At 45.8% G+C, this 17,673-nt stretch overlaps 1 protein-coding gene across 1 annotated transcript in view; it reads left to right on the top strand.

Annotated features, from left to right (window-relative positions):
• Positions 1–17,673, top strand: part of arhgap9 (Rho GTPase activating protein 9) — an 84,629-nt gene that overhangs the window by 51,830 nt on the left and 15,126 nt on the right. Inside the window, exons 11-12 of the mRNA XM_084316416.1 lie at positions 1,038–1,133; positions 17,329–17,427. Of these exons, the coding sequence (XP_084172542.1) occupies positions 1,038–1,133; positions 17,329–17,427 (195 nt within the window). The remainder of the gene's footprint in view (positions 1–1,037; positions 1,134–17,328; positions 17,428–17,673) is intronic.

The raw sequence follows: 17,673 nt of genomic DNA, 5'->3' as shown, positions 1-17,673 counted from the left end.
AGTTTGTTTTGAGATGTTTGTAATTTAGTTTTTAGCGCCTTTGAGGTGCTTTGGTACCATGAGGTGCAAGCATAGTCGTAGTACCCTTGAATGAGTGCTCCTGCCAGAGTCTTCAGGGTATTCTTGTTTACCAGTGAGGAGATCCGGTACAAGAATCGTGTTCGTTGGTTGACTTTTTTTATTACATTGGATGCCATTTTGTCACTAACACAACCTACAGCTTCTAATAGAGTTAAAACAACTAACACAACCTACAGCTTCTAATAGAGTTAAAACAACTAACACAACCTACAGCTTCTAATAGAGTTAAAACAACTAACACAACCTACAGTTTCTAATAGAGTTAAAGCAACTAACACAACCTACAGCCTCTAATAGAGTTCATATGCTTTATTGTATTTCTCTGACCTGACAGGAAACTTGATTCTGAAACGCTGGTTCAATAATTGATTGACACTTTGCTGGCTGTGGTCAAAGAGATAAGAGTTTGACAACTTGTGATGATCATATAAACTGACTGTAGATTAGAAAGTTACAACAACCTTGCCTGCTGGCAATACAGTCAAATAAAAAATGCACAGCGCAATGGGGTAGATTGTGGCACAGGTCTGCAGGTTGCCTGACTGGTCAGACTGATTTATATGGTATTTATTGAGCTTTCATGAAGTGACATGCACCATTATAGATTACCCTAACAACAGATGAGTTATCCCTGGTGTATTTGAACAGGATCAACTCTGCTTTTCCACTGTGCTCAACATGCACTGCACAATGAGATTGCAAGAGGCTTGTAGGTCAGTCGACAGAAGTCAATGGTAGTGTGAGAGAGGAGCGGTTTGAGCGGGGCACAGTTCACACGCTCTGCACATCAGAAAGTGGGAATACTCGCTCCAGGCACTCCCTCTGTTATTGGGAAGCCACTGGGCATCGAGACGAGAATGATACAATGACGTGATGCAGGTGATAATGTGTGTGCTTGTGTCTGCTTATGTGCATGTATGTGTGTGCGTGCGCGTGCGTGTGTTTATTATTTATAGAAGCCAGGGAACAGCCGTCCAGAGAGCAGTGTTGATCTGAGAGGAGCAAGGCTGCAGTGGACCAACGAGCTGTCCAGCAAGAAGAACGTCTTCAAGGTGAGAAACAGGAGCGGAGACAAATCCACTGTTACACTGTTCCTGTTACAGAGCGAGTACAGAATAAAGTCTGAGTTTGTTCAAGACTTCATAATCATTTTACATGGTGTCAGTAAAGACGGTCAGGATGAAGTTGAATCCCCCACCTTTCCTTTTAAAACGACTGGAGACAGCAGTTATATCCGTGGCCGCATTATCGCGATGACTTTTGACAAAGAATTCCCAAGCGGGCTGCAGTTGATGAAAGACTTGACTCTGGCATAGACCACACACACACACAGTCAGGAGGTTACTGCACACACTGCGTGCAAGGTGAGGACTGTACACACAAACACACACACATGCAGAAAATACAAGCAACCACAGGGGATGGCAAAGGGGGAAATGAAAGGAAATGTGGTCAATACAACATAGTAAATCTGAACACTGTCCAGCTAGGAAATACACATGAATAATTGTCACAAAATGGTGTGCAGGAATCACAAATCAGTGAGTGAGGTAACCGAACAAAAAGACCAGCCATCTTTTTTGGCTCAATGTACAAAGTGGACGAGACAGTGGTCTGTACAGCTACTTCTGTAGAATTCAAACTTGACACTGGAGCTGATGTGAATATAATCAGTGTGGACACATACCAGTTGCTCACCGAAGAAGGACCACTAGAACCTGCAGACATTCCACCCGACAGTCTTGGAGGCGAGCTTCTGCGTATTGGTCAGCTCTTGACCACCGTAACCTATGTTGTCTGCGGCAGCAGTCAATAACCTACTAACCCGTCTTTGTCAGTAGAAATTAACCTGGTGAGGAGAGTGTATGAAGCAACACACATGGTCCAACAACAGGTATATGGTGAGCATGGGAACAGTAAAAACTGAACCAGTGAAGATGGAACTGAAAGACAATGCTCAGCCATATGCCGTTTGCACAGTTAGCCTTTTCCAATACTGCAGATAGTCAAGGACAATCTGCGGTGAATGGAGAAAAATTGTGTCATTGAGAGTGTGACACAACCGCCTGGACATGCTACATAGCTACACTATTGTAAGGAATCCCAGCATCACCAAGCAAGATGGCCAGTATCAGAACAGCCACTGTGACCGACAGGGAGTGTGACACAACTTACTGAATGGTGCCAGTGGGGCAACCACTCCCACAACCACTACAAGTCATTTACCATTTACAAGCTCCTACAAATACAAGAACTCCTGGAACTGGGGCCACTCGCGGCAAACAGCTTTTGAACAGATCAAAGAAAAACTGATAACTGCACCGGTTCTCTCCTACTACAACCTGCAGTATCAGCTGATGCTAGCGGTTGAGAACTTCACGGGGAGCGGTGGAAACCTTTCGCATACGGTTCCTCTTACTGAAGCAGAAACACACTGTGACTAGCTGGAGTGTGAAAGGTTTGACAAATATCTCGGTGCCGTGGATCACATCCAGTTTGTGATCGACCACGAGCCATTAGTGCCCCTCGTCTACAGCAGGAGTTTGGACAATGTCCCTCTCCGATGCCAACATCTGCTCATGCGGCTTATGAGATTCAAGCCCATAGCAGAAAACATACCAGGAAAGACAATCATTGTTACAGATACACTGTGAGGAAGTCCACAGATGAGAGTGACACGCAGGGAGGTGAGACACGCAGGGAGGTGACACACGCAGGGAAGTCAAGTCAAGTCAAGAGTTTTATTTGTCACGGCATACAAGTATACAGTGAAATGCGGGGGGTCTTGCCCGCAACGATTGTGCATAATACAATAATAATAATATAATAAGAATCCAATAGAACGACATTGTGCAATAATACAAGTAATCAAAGTAGGGCATATCGGTATATGTACATGAGTTTTTACAGAGCATGGTAAGACATGCTAGGTCCTGTGGTAGTGCAATACACTGTTAGCTACGGATGAGGCACTGGGTCTTTATGTACACTGCTATACAATGCTATATTATACAATCTCAAGTTATACTATACTATTTTTAAAGTGACCTTTCCTTTTGTAAAGTGACCATAAGTGTGAGCGTGTGCAGCATGAGTGTGTGTGTGCTCATGTTAAAGTGGCTGCTAGTGTGTGAGCGTGTACAGTGTGTGTGTTGTGTGTGTGCTCATGTGTGCTTGTGTGTGGAGAGTTCAGTGTTCAAGGCTCTGATGGCCTGGGGGAAGAAGCTGAGCCGAAGTCTCTCTGTCCTAGTTGCTGGTGTTCGCAGGCGTTTGCCTGACCGCAGCAGCTTGAACAGGCTGTTGTTGGGGTGGTGAGGGTCTTTCATTATTCTGCAGGCTCTGGCTGAGCGTACCACTCTCTGTAGGGCCTTCTTGTCCTGTGCCGTGCTGTTTCCATACCAGGCAGTGATGTTTCCAGTCAAGATGCTCTCTACAGCTCCGGAGTAGAAGGACTGGAGTATCTTCTGGGGCTGGGGCCTTTCACTCAGAAAGTCCAGTATCCAGGTGCTCAGAGCGGAGCTCAGACCCAGCTCGATCAGCTTGTCCACCAGTCTGGTGGGGACTATGGTGTTGAACGCTGAGCTGTAGTCAATGAACAACAGTCTCACATAGCCCCCCTTCTGGCGGTCTAGGTGAGAGAGGGTGCTGTGCAGTACTTGGGAGACCGCATCATCAGTGGACCTGTTTGGCCTGTATGCAAATTGCATAGGGTCCATATCACTGGGGAGGGAGGCACAAATGTGATCCTTAACCAGCCTCTCAAAACATTTCATGGCCACAGAGGTGAGTGCCACCGGTCTGTAGTCATTGAGACCTGTTGGGGAGGATTTCTTTGGTACCGGGATAATAGTAGACACCTTGAAGCAGGCAGGTACCACGGATTCCTCCAGGGATAGATTAAATATGGTGGTGAACACAGGGGCTAGCTGGTTAGCACAGGACTTAAGTATGCATCCTGTTATTCCATCTGGGCCAGCAGCCTTCCTGGTGTTCACCCGCATAAATGCTCTTCTCACACTGTGTTCCGTCAATGAGAGACATGCAGGGAAGTGAGACATGCAGGGAAGTGACACACGCAGGGAAGTGACACACGCAGGGAAGTGAGACATGCAGGGAAGTGAGACATGCAGGGAAGTGAGACATGCAGGGAAGTGACACACGCAGGGAAGTGACACACGCAGGGAAGTGAGACATGCAGGGAAGTGAGACATGCAGGGAAGTGACACACGCAGGGAAGTGACACACGCAGGGAAGTGAGACACGCAGGGAAGTGAGACATGCAGGGAAGTGAGACATGCAGGGAAGTGACACACGCAGGGAAGTGAGACACGCAGGGAAGTGAGACATGCAGGGAAGTGACACACGCAGGGAAGTGACACATGCAGGGAAGTGACACACGCAGGGAAGTGACACATGCAGGGAAGTGAGACACGCAGGGAAGTGAGACATGCAGGGAAGTGACACACGCAGGGAAGTGAGACATGCAGGGAAGTGACACATGCAGGGAAGTGAGACATGCAGGGAAGTGACACACGCAGGGAAGTGAGACACGCAGGGAAGTGAGACATGCAGGGAAGTGACACACGCAGGGAAGTGACACACGCAGGGAAGTGACACACGCAGGGAAGTGACACATGCAGGGAAGTGAGACACGCAGGGAAGTGAGACATGCAGGGAAGTGACACACGCAGGGAAGTGAGACATGCAGGGAAGTGACACATGCAGGGAAGTGAGACATGCAGGGAAGTGACACACGCAGGGAAGTGAGACACGCAGGGAAGTGAGACATGCAGGGAAGTGACACACGCAGGGAAGTGACACATGCAGGGAAGTGACACATGCAGGGAAGTGACACATGCAGGGAAGTGACACACGCAGGGAAGTGACACATGCAGGGAAGTGAGACACGCAGGGAAGTGAGACATGCAGGGAAGTGACACACGCAGGGAAGTGAGACATGCAGGGAAGTGACACATGCAGGGAAGTGAGACATGCAGGGAAGTGACACATGCAGGGAAGTGAGACATGCAGGGAAGTGACACATGCAGGGAAGTGAGACATGCAGGGAAGTGACACATGCAGGGACGTGACACATGCAGGGAAGTGAGACATGCAGGGAAGTGACACATGCAGGGACGTGACACATGCAGGGAAGTGACACATGCAGGGAAGTGAGACATGCAGGGAAGTGACACATGCAGGGAAGTGAGACATGCAGGGAAGTGACACATGCAGGGAAGTGAGACATGCAGGGAAGTGACACATGCAGGGAAGTGAGACATGCAGGGAAGTGACACATGCAGGGACGTGACACATGCAGGGAAGTGAGACATGCAGGGAAGTGACACATGCAGGGACGTGACACATGCAGGGAAGTGAGACATGCAGGGAAGTGACACATGCAGGGAAGTGACACATGCAGGGAAGTGACACATGCAGGGACGTGACACATGCAGGGAAGTGAGACATGCAGGGAAGTGACACATGCAGGGACGTGACACATGCAGGGAAGTGAGACATGCAGGGAAGTGACACATGCAGGGACGTGACATGCTACAAAGCTACAATATTGGAAGGAATCCCAGCATCATCAAGCAAGATGGCCAGTATCAAGTCAAGTCAAGTCAAGTCAGTTTTATTTGTATAGCACGTTTACAAATGACTAACAGCCAAACCAAAGTGCTTCACAACATGATAAAAAAACACATACAATGCAATAAAAATACACTAGAAAAGAGGTAGAGGTAGTATCAGAGCAGCCACTGTGACCAACAGGGAGTTGCAGAGGGTCATACAGCTCATACAAACAGGCTGGCCTGAATATGCAAGTAAGGTCCCTCCAGAGGCCAGGGCATACTGAGTGTCCTTTTTGTCCTCCTATTTTCTGTGTATTTCATTTATTTTTCCTGTGTTTTTTATTAGTAAATTATGATTCTAACTGCTGGATGCTATTTACTGGTTTTTGGTGTCTATTTTACTCATGGACTTAACCCTTTCACTACCACACTACAGACACACTACCACGTCTGTAGTGTGGTAGTGAAGGTTAACCTTCTGTAGTGTGGTTGTGAAAGGGTTAACCCTTTGTCGTGTGGCAGTGAAAGGGTAACCGTCTGTGTTGTTGCAGTGAAAGGGTTAACCATTTGGTAGTGTGGTAGTGAAAGAGTTAATCATGGAAACGCTGCAGACAGAAGAATCCAATACACCAGAGAAGTATCACTAGAGTGCAACTCAAAAGCTCTGGACAACTTACATTTACATTTAGTCATTTAGCTGACGCTTTTATCCAAAGCGACCTACAAGTTCTGTACGACAAGTCATCAGGAAGGGCACAACTCTATCAGCTGAGTAACAATGTTCATCAAAGTGTTGAGTGCTACTGTGTAGGTTAGTTTATTAGGACAATTAGGGTTTGATTTATTTTTCTTAAAAAAAGATTTTCTTTCTTTTTTATTTCAGATAATGGTTGAAAAAGTGCGTCTTTAGTCGACGGCGAAAGATTGAACAGGTTTCGGCTGTCTTAACTAGGGTGGGTAGTTCATTCCACCATTGTGGGGCAAGGACTGAGAAAAGGCAGGTTCTCCTTGATGACCCTCCCAGAGCTCGGATAGGAGTGGGTCTGAGACGGCCAGAAGATGCACAGCGTAGGGGTCTTGAGGGTGTGTAGTTAGAGACCATTGACCGGAGGTAGGCGGGAGCGGTTCCCTTTGCCGCACGGTATGCCAGGTCGAGGGCCTTGAAGCGGATTCGTGCAGCAATGGGGAGCCAGTGCAGGTCCCTAAGAAGTGGGGTGACATGGGCCGACTTCGGTAGGTTTGAGATCAGGCGGGCCGCTGCGTTCTGAATGAGTTGAAGAGGCTTGGTGGCAGTGGCCGGGAGGCCAGCAAGCAGTGCGTTGCAGTAGTCAAGGCGGGAGACGACTGTTGATTGGACGAGGAGTTGGGTGGCTTCTGTTGTCGGGAAGGGGCGGATCCTTCTGACGTTGCTCAGGAGGAATCTGCAGGTTCTGGTTATCGCTGCGATGTGAGCGGAGAAGTTCAACTGGTCGTCGAGGACAACATCAAGGTTCTTGGCGGTCGGGGATGCGGTCACAGCTGCATTCTCGACTGTGATGGAAAGGTCGGTCAGGGGGGAGGATTTGGCCGGCAGGTGGAGCAATTCTGTTTTGAATTTAATTTAATTGAATTCTGTTTGAGGTGGTTGGTCGTCATCCAGGCGGAGATGTCGGACAGACAGGCCGTGATCCGCTCAGAGACGTGGATATCTGAGGGAGGGAAGGAGAGGAAGAGTTGAGTATCATCGGCATAACAATGATACGAGAAGCCATGAGACGTGATAATGTTACCCAGTGATTTAGTGTAGAGGGAGAAGAGAAGGGGTCCTAGGACCGAGCCCTGGGCGACACCCGTCCGCAGGGGGAGGGTGACCGACAGGGTCCCTCTCCATGACACTTGGCAGGAGCGGTCATTGCGGTATGATGTCAGCCATGTCAGTGCAGAGCCAGCCACTCCCATTCCTGCGAGGGCCACGAGGAGGATCTGATGGTTGACTGTGTCGAAGGCTGCAGATAGATCTAGGAGAATCAGGACAGAGGAGAGGCCTTTCGCTTTTGCTAAGTGAAGTGCCTCTGTGACCGCAATGAGGGCCGTTTCTGTGGAGTGGCCAGTCCGGAAGCCTGACTGATTAGGGTCTAGGACAGGGGTCGGAAACCTGCGGCCTCGAGGCCGCATGCGGCTCTTTAGCCAATCAGCTGCGGCTCCCTGGCCCAAAAAAAAAAATTAAAATAAAAATAATGTATTTTTTTATTTTGGAGATCGATGTCATAATACTGTGACACTGAAATGAAAAAATATTTCATCAACTAAGATATTTAGTCAACAAAAGGCTTACCTGTACTATGCCTGATATGTTGTGCGAAATTTGCGAACAACGAAAAATTTACTTTTTATTTTATAGATTTAGAAGAGGACTCTAATAGAGCTGCATAGTTCAGGGTTTTATTTCAAAGTAGGTCTACAGATGCCAGTGTTTTTTCTCCTTTTCTGTGTTTTATTTCAAAGTAGGTCTACACATGGTAGTCTTTTTTCAAAGTGGACTACTTTTTATTTTATAAATGTTCCACAAATAAGGGAAGGCTCAAATATACCTGAATAGTTCAGGGTTTTATTTCAAAGTCGGTCTACAGACACCAGCGTTTTGTCTCCTCTTCTGTGTTTTATTAAAAAGAGTTTGAGGTTTTCCTTTGTTATAACAGGTAAAAACAGCAATTAAAAAGTCAAATTTTTTCTTTTTGTTGCTTTATAATCCCATTAATGCAACAAACTGTGTGCTAATAATAAATCGCAAATTACTTTGGGTATGCAATTGTCAGGCGTTTTATGCTAAATGTGGGGTATGCTTGGGGATATATAAAACGTTATACACTGTTATCTTCATTTTAAGGGTAAATAGGTTGTGCGGCTCCTTGAGCATTTTATTTTGTGCGACGGGGGAAAAGTGGCTCTTTTGATAGTAAAGGTTGCTGACCCCTGGTCTAGGAGGTCATTCTGTAAGAGATAAGCAGTAAGTCGGTTGGATACAGCACGTTCAAGTGTTTTAGAAAGGAAGGAGAGAAGAGAGACAGGACGATAGTTGCCTATGACGGTGGGGTTCAGTTTTTTTTTTTTTATCAGCGGTGTGACTCTGGCTTGTTTTAGGGAGGTGGGGACCACGCCCGAGTTGAGGGAGGAGTTGATGGTTGCAGTTAGGAATGGGAGGATGTCTGGTGCTATGGTCTGAATGAGTGGGGAGGGTAACTGGTCCAGCTGGCATGTAGTCGGACGGTTCGATGTTACCAGTGTCAGGGTCTTGGCTTCTGTAATGGGAGAGAAAGATAACAGAGTGAAGGATGAGGTTCTCGATTCAGTATTTGGAATGGGTGGGGGTTGGGAGAAGGAGCTGTGGATGTTCTCCACTTTTTCCTCAAAGAAGATCGCAAAGTCTTCAGCAGAGAAAGATGAGGTTGGAGGGGGTGGGGGGGGGATGAGGAGGGAGGACATGGTAGCATGCAGTTTGCGAAGGTTCTTGGCAGAGGCCTCGATCCTATGGTGAAAGAAAGAAGCTTTGGCATTAGTAATGGTTTTGGAGAATGTTAACAAGAGGTTGTGATATGTGTCGATGTCAGCAGTGAGGCATGACTTTCTATACTTCCTCTCAGCCGCTCTCAGGACTTGTCTTTGTTCTCTCACTGCATTCATCAGCCATGGACTGGGTGGGGAACGGCGGGCAGGTTTCTCAACAAGGGGACAGAGCTTGTCGAAGGAGGTTGCGAGGGCTGAGAGGAGGGTGGAGGTTGCCATCTCTGTGGGGAACTTAGTTGATTCCATACAAGCTTTTTGCGGACCTATTCTAACACACAATGGGGGTGACAGTGGCTCAGGAGGTAGAGTTGTTCCCCGTTGAACAGGTTGGCACCTTGCATGGTTGCCTCCGCCATTGGTGTGTGAGTGAATGGGTGAATGTGAGGAACAAAAAATTGTAAAGCGCTTTACATAAAAGCACTATATAAATGTACCATTTACATAATCTAAACAACAAGGAAGGAGAGGTGGCATCAGATAGAGACAAACTCCCCTCGACCATCAGTCTGCTGGTCAATGTCCCAGAGGAGGAAGACGGATACACCAGAGCTCCTGTGTGATGGCGATCGCAGAGATGTGGTTGGGCAGCAACTCCCTCATCTAGTGAGGTGGAGCCATCTGGTTTCACTGCATACAGAATGGCCGGGATTCTAGTGTCACGGGAAAGTCACACAGTGGTGTCTTCTCATTCGGAGCCCATGGAATTGCTTGCAAGTTTGTTTCGGTAGTGGTAAGATCAGTAGTGGTAAGAGAGCGCAACTGTACCCCTGACAAACAGCTCTGTGTGTCACTTCGACCATTCTACCATTCATCTCTCCAGACACACCAACATTTATCTTAGATCTCACTCCGCCTCCTCATGAGCATCAGCCTGTCCAATCGGAAAGCAGGTGGCGTGACACGGTTTCAATTATTACCTTCCCTTGTTGGTGGTGCTCTAACACCATCAATAAATTGTAACCTTGAATACAAAAACAAGCTTTGCCCAAGGACGGCTCACATGAGAACTCCGATTCGATTGCTCTCAAAACAATTTACCTCTTATCAGGTTTGTTTAGACTCAGGAATCCCATCCATCTGGATATTCTGACTAAATCCTACAACCATCACAATTTAGTTGCCTTTCCTTGGGGTCTTGTTTTGTGTTTCAGTTTGCTAGTTTCAAGTTTTGTTAGCATTCCATTGAAGGCAGTGACCTTCACTCTAGTTTCAAATTAATCTCTTACACACTTCTCTTCATAAAAAGGACTGCAGTTTTTTGCATAGTGGGTATGAATGAAAACATAAAGATACAGTACAATGAAAAGTGTGTTTTTCCAATCTCGTTGCAACAGAAGGTACAGTATGTTGATGTACATTTATTCAAAATGTTAGAACTGTTGTTCTTGTTGTGGAAATGATGACTAAAGCCCTTTGATGTCTATCTCCCTGGATATCAACAAAATCAAGCCATTTTAGATATCCAATCTGCTTCCTCTTAAATATTGCATAATACACACAGGTTACTCTGATTGGCCCATTAGTCACATCTAGCTGCTCTGATTGGCCCATTAGTCACATCTAGCTGCTCTGATTGGCCCATTAGTCACATCTAGCTGAGAGGACGCAGTGCTCCCAAAGGTTCTCACAGGCACCATTTGAAGCTTTGAGGCGCCCATACGTTTTTGAGGGAACCCAGGGGATCTTAGAGGAACTACCCATTTTGATGAGTGTCTAGTGAACAGAAGGCTGAGTTGGCTGTGCCTAGAGAGGGTGACCTAAAACAAACAAATGTGACTAGGCACAGAGATTAGGGTCTTGTTGAGCAATCTTAAAAAATAAAATGAACCATGATGCTAACACAATTCCTATTTCAGAGCCACAGGGCCTCAAAAGAACTGGAGCCATTCTCTTAACTGCTGTATGCATATAGACTACTTTACCCAGAAATCAGTGCTATTATACTGTAAGATTTGTGAACTCCCTCTGGTGTTGTGGTTGTGGTATTCACTGACCTTTGGGAAGTATTTCGACATGTACATGGGTACCTTAGTGGTGTAGTGTATTTTGTAGACCAGGCCCATTGCAAGTTGCTGTACTCTACTCTAAGCCACCCAGCCACCCAGTTTGTTTTGTGATGTTTGTAATCTTGTTTTTAGTGCCTTTGAGGTGCTTTAGTCGTAGTACCCTTGAATGAGTGCTCCTGTTAGAGTCTTCAGGGTATTCTTGTTTACCAGAGAGGAGATCCGGTACAAGAATCTAGTTCGTTGGTTGACTTTTTTTATTACATTGGATGCCATCTTGTCACAGGAAAGATTTTCCTCTAGGATGGAACCCAGGTATGTAATTTCATCTTTCCTTGTGACAATATTGTCACCCACTGTAACAGAGAAGCTGTTGGTCTTGCTGAGTTTGTCATTTGTTATTTGATTGTGAGATCTTATAACCCAACTACTGGATAGTGTGAAGGAAAATAGTCAAGATAGTATTCAAGATTCAAGATTGTATTATAATTTAAAATAAAGTACAAAATAGAGTTGGCTCATGTTATAACTAGTGCTGTCAATCGATTAAAATATTTAATCTGATTAATCGCATGATTGTCCATAGTTAACTCGCGATTAATCACAAATTAATCGGTGGAAAAAATGCATCTACCTTAAACGGATATTTTCCAAGTTTTAATACTCTTATCAACATGAGAGTCAACAAATGCTTGCTTTGGGCGGCTACGTGGCGTAGTGGGCAAGGCGCTCGCCACAAATGACGGAGACGCTGGGCTTGCCTGTTCGAGCCCAGCGCTCCACATTGCTTTCAGTTTAGCTGGTCGTTCATACTAATACACATTGGCCGTATTAGGGGGTGGGAAACTGATGGGTGGGGATCGGGCGTTGTGGACAGCGACTCCTACAGGTCGGTTGGTGCGCCTGCGCAGTAGAATCAGGAAGTGTCGGGGGCAGCATGAGCCTCCCACGCGTTACTCCTCGCCACTGAGAGATCGAGCTGCGCAGGTGAAAAGATGCGACTAATGTTACCTCAAGTACCGGAGGGGACTTGTGCTATGTATGACTTAGTCCACATTGCAGCCGGCTTGTGGGAGGCAAGAAACAGCGTTCGTGACAGGGGAGGGTTGAATTGGATGATACGAAATTGGGATGGGAGAAAAATATAGAAAAATGGGAGAAAAAGTGGATAAAAAAAAATACTTGCTTTATGCAGCCATTTAACACAAAAGGATGACCCTCATGCATTGCAAATTTGCATCAAATTCAAAACAGAGTGATGCACAAAATAACTTAAAAGAAAATAATAATTTAAAACAATGAATAAAGTGTGCATGAAATAATAGGGGAAAGAAGTTAGGAACTTGTTACATTCACCCACACAAGGGCTGAGGACTCACCCCCCCCCCCTCTCTCTCACACAACACACACTCTCCCAGCTCTCTTTCTCTCTTGCCCCTTCCTCATCTCTCTCACCCCCCCCCCCTCTCTCTCTATCTCTCACACACGCACACACACACTTTGAGTCAGAAACAAACATAGTATCAATGAGATTCACATTACCATAGCTCAGCGTAGGAAGCTCTGATCGACTCAGGGTTTGTCTCTACGTGTACGGGTTCAGGAGACCCGGGTCCATGATTATGATCATGTCTCTACCACAACGACAGCCCGAGCTGTGAGTGAATTACGCAAAGAGGAGCAAAGCCTTTATTATATGCCTTATGCGCACTGCCAGACAGTCTTTATGAGACGGAGAGATGCACTTTCAATTTTGACGGAGAGATACAATTTAACACAAACGGTTCCAAAGATATTAATGATATTTTCACAACGCCAACAAATTAGCACATCTCCGTCTCCCTGAAAGTATTAACCACTCCCCTGCGACACAACTGTAGTTCTTTAAACAGTGAGGGAAATTATACAGCCGCACAATCTAGTCATATTAAGTTTTGCAAATAAGGAGACATATAGAGAACATTAAGAGAACACTCAAAATTGCAAATATCTTCATTTCGACCTATTTCTGAATTGCACAATTTTATTTTATTTTTTTAAGAATCGTGAGTTCCTTAGACCGTGCCGCATCACAAATGAAATTATGCATCTGAACTTGAAGCTGAAGAAAATATATTCATGGCATTAACAGTCCATGTCATAAGCAATTTTATTATGACATTAAAACATCATTGTACTGTATCTTTAATCACTCTTCAACAGTATCTTGTGTTTGCAGGGGTGTTTTGACTGCACCTCATGGGAGCTTTTTGAATGTCCAGATTTGAACGAAAGTATGTGACAGCTAAGAGAGACAAACAAAGAGAAATTAAAATACAGATAAAGATTGACAAGAACATCTACAAACAACAAGTGCAAATTCACAATAGCTGCAACCTTTTTTGTGATCGGTGACACCCATTGCCACGCCCCCTTTTAGCCAATAGGCATGAACCCACACACACACACTTGACCTCCATGCCAAACGTTAGCCTCCTAGGTTGAAACCACTAGAGAGTGGAGACCATTTTGGGCACCGACCAACCAACCAACTGAGACTGACTGAGAGAGTGACCTATAGCTGCTGGTTGCAACTAAAAAGAAGAGGATCTATGGCTTTGGGTAATTCCAAGGTAATGCCAGGGAGGCATGGCCAGTGCTAATCAGTTAAATGTATTTTCTTTCTCAATTGGAATGTGATAGCAGTGCTGAGGCTGAACAACTCATAATATTACTTTCAAACAGTCAAGAGGTCTTTAAATAGTTTAAAAACAGTAACGCACACAAGAGCCCAGGCCCAATATCTGTGGTGCTGTGTTCAAACAGTGCAGAACAACTGCCTCCTATTCTCACTTCCATTTCCCAGTCCTCTCTGGATCAGCATGCTGGACCACTTTTATGGAAAACGTCAGGCGTCATACTCATCCCCAAGACCCCGGAACCCTCTGAGCCCAACGACTATCTATAGCGTCACTGGTGATGAAATGTTTTGAAAGAATAATCAAAGGACAAAAGCCACTCACACTGGACCCCTAAAATGTGAGCCCAGCAGGGGGGTCTTGAGGTTTCAAACGCACACATTCAAATAGTATTTGTGCATTTATCAGCCGCCTTTAACACGATCCAGCCTCATATTGTGCCTCAGAGACGGGCAAAAGAGTTCTCCTTAGATGGAGGTCTAATTATTTGGCTGCTGGACTGTAAGTCAAGAGAGTTCAGCAGGTGAACGTCGACCTTTCAATCCCCCACACAGGTTCTACTCAAGGTTCTGTCCCCTAAACAGCTGTACCTGCTCATTCTGGAAGACACCTAGTTCAGTTTGCTGATTATACTGCACTGGTCCTCCAGGGTGATGAAGAGGAGGAACATGGCTCTGGTCAGCCTCCTCCAGGGTGATGAAGAGGAGGAACATGGCACTGGTCAGCCTCCTCCAGGGTGATGAAGAGGAGGAACATGGCTCTGGTCAGCCTCACCAGGGTGATGAAGAGGAGGAACATGACACTGGTCAGCCTCCTCCAGGGTGATGAAGAGGAGGAACATGACACTGGTCAGTCTCCTCCAGGGTGATGAAGAGGAGGAACATGGCTCTGGTCAGCCTCCTCCAGGGTGATGAAGAGGAACATGGCACTGGTCAGCCTCCTCCAGGGTGATGAAGAGGAGGAACATGGCACTGGTCAGTGTCCTCCAGGGTGATGAAGAGGAACATGACACTGGTCAGCCTCCTCCAGGGTGATGAAGAGGAGGAACATGACACTGGTCAGTGTCCTCCAGGGTGATGAAGAGGAACATGGCTCTGGTCAGTCTCCTCCAGGGTGATGAAGAGGAGGAACATGACACTGGTCAGCCTCCTCCAGGGTGATGAAGAGGAGGAACATGGCTCTGGTCAGTCTCCTCCAGGGTGATGAAGAGGAACATGACACTGGTCAGCCTCCTCCACGGTGATGAAGAGGAACATGACACTGGTCAGTCTCCTCCAGGGTGATGAAGAGGAACATGACACTGGTCAGTCTCCTCCAGGGTGATGAAGAGGAGGAACATGGCTCTGGTCAGTCTCCTCCAGGGTGATGAAGAGGAGGAACATGGCTCTGGTCAGCCTCCTCCAGGGTGATGAAGAGGAGGAACATGGCTCTGGTCAGCCTCCTCCAGGGTGAGGAAGAGGAGGAACATGGCTCTGGTCAGCCTCCTCCAGGGTGATGAAGAGGAGGAACATGGCTCTGGTCAGCCTCCTCCAGGGTGATGAAGAGGAGGAACATGGCTCTGGAGACTGACCTGGTCACACCTCTGGCACAGCGACTCTCCTCCCTCTCCCTCCCCAATACGGTTTACTGGAGTTCTGTTGCTAGGGAAAGTATTACTATTGCATTAGCAGACATTGCAACAGGAAATGTTGCTTTTAGAATGTTATTGTTTTTTCTAAACTGTCTACACCTCCAACCCAGGTGTCTACTGTATGTGTTCAACATAACACAGCAGATAATTACATCACAGTCCATATTCACAAAGCCTCTCAAAGTGGGAGTACTGATCTAGAGTCAGCTTCAGTCTTGGTTGGTTGGTTGGTTTGAATGTTTGAAAGTTCATGCGAAGTGTCTCTGGTCACTGACCCCAGATCAGTGGGCTCCTCCTCTGGAAAGCTTTGTGAACTATAGCCCCCAGATTCTGAACATTCATTGGTAAATGTCTTAAAGTAAGGAGTCAGTTCACACAAAGGTGAACACAAACCTTTCCCTACAAATACCCGAGCCTTCAGTGGCTGTTTTGTCTAAATTTTTTATAACATTTCTCTGTACTGAAAAGAGCAGAGGAGGTGTGAAGGAGATGAAGAGTGGTGGAGGAGAGGAGACTATTTCTGTCTCAGTGAAAGAAACGATAGAGGGAAGTTTTGTCTATGGTATCTTCCTCCTCACCCGTCAGTGACTCCATGTTTGTTCCAACATGTTGGGCTCCATGTTCAGTCCTGGCTCCACAATGGTGGAATGAACTTCCCACCACAGTCAGGAGAGCCGAAACCCACCCACTGTTCCACCATCCACTAAAAACACACTTTTTCAATCAACAAAAGACTAACCTTCTTTTACTATTATGCACTTTGCTACTAAGGAATCTACCTTGCCTATACTACTACTACCTACTATGCTAGTATGTCTTTACTACTATGCACTCAAGACTGTAGCACTCAAGTTCGACACTGTTTGAGGAATAATCTTTCTTACCCTTAGTTGCCAGACTTGTACCCTTCCTGCTGACTTGTTGTACAGAACTGGCTGACGCTTTGGATAAAAGCGTTAGCTAAAGGACTGTATGAATGTAAATGTTATAGATGCTTTTAAGGTCCTGAAATAATCGCAGACTGTCATTATTGTAAATGTCACCCAGTACATGGATACCTCTCTTCTCCCATTGCGAAAGATTTACTGGCCTACGTCCAATAAGCAGGCGGGGAACTTCCTTAGAAAAGAAGGAACATTTCACATGTTTTTTTTATTTGGCCAAAGGCAGTTCAGCCGGTATTTGTGAACATAGTAACTCTGTTCCAAAAGCTACCACAGAACCCAGACTCTTATCTATGATGTCATAAAGATGTATAACATTGAGCGGAAGAGAATGTTCTCTAATCTTGATTTGATTGTTTTGTATTATGATTAAAGATGAGGATTGGTTTTAAACCCACTTGACCTCCTAGACTACAGTCAATTAAACTACACAATAAATTAAGCAGTATTCTCCCGTAGCAAAACTAATTATAGAGCTAGTGAGATAAAGCAAGTACTACCCCCAACTTATTTCACACCTTCAGTACAAAATCACATGTCAAGGTTGATGGCATAGAAACCCTTAAACCCATCCTCAGTGTGAGTGTGAAGGGGATCTGTATGCGTGACCTAAAGCTAAGCGAAGGCGAACTTTACACAATCAATTGTATCATTGACTAGACTTAGTCTAGAGACAGAGAAATTGAATAAAGAATATAGTTTAAAAAAATGGGGACGATCTCTGATGCGGATATTGGAGATGTCTTCTTTTTTTGCTGGTGTCAATAGTTGCAGCTGGAATAAACATTGGTTAACCTATGGATTAACAAAGATAAAGAACCATAATCAATTTCCTCTAGACTAAAGCTGGATATTCATCTGTCAATGTTTCAGTTGAGGACGGTCACTGGGAATGAATTCCTTCTGCAGTCAGAGACGGACACTCTCATTATAGAGTGGTTCAACACCATTCAGAGTGTCATCGACAGACTGGTGAGACACACACACACACACACACACACACACACACACACACACACACACACACACACACATACACACACACACACACGCACAAATAGTTGCTTTGCTTTTAGTGCAGTGCATCACAGATCAAAATGGTTGCTCATAGGATCCAAAGAGTGATATGCTACTGTAGACTATTCAAATGTAGTGGGTGTTGAAAGTTGTTTCAAAATTGAGGCCAAGACCAGCGGTTTTCCATTGTTTTTATAGAAA

The sequence above is a fragment of the Notolepis coatsorum genome (assembly GCF_963971535.1).
Source record: "Notolepis coatsorum genome assembly, chromosome: 6".
NCBI lineage: Eukaryota > Metazoa > Chordata > Actinopteri > Aulopiformes > Paralepididae > Notolepis > Notolepis coatsorum.
Note: the sequence above shows the minus strand (reverse complement) of the source record. Positions and strands in the feature narration are given on the sequence as shown.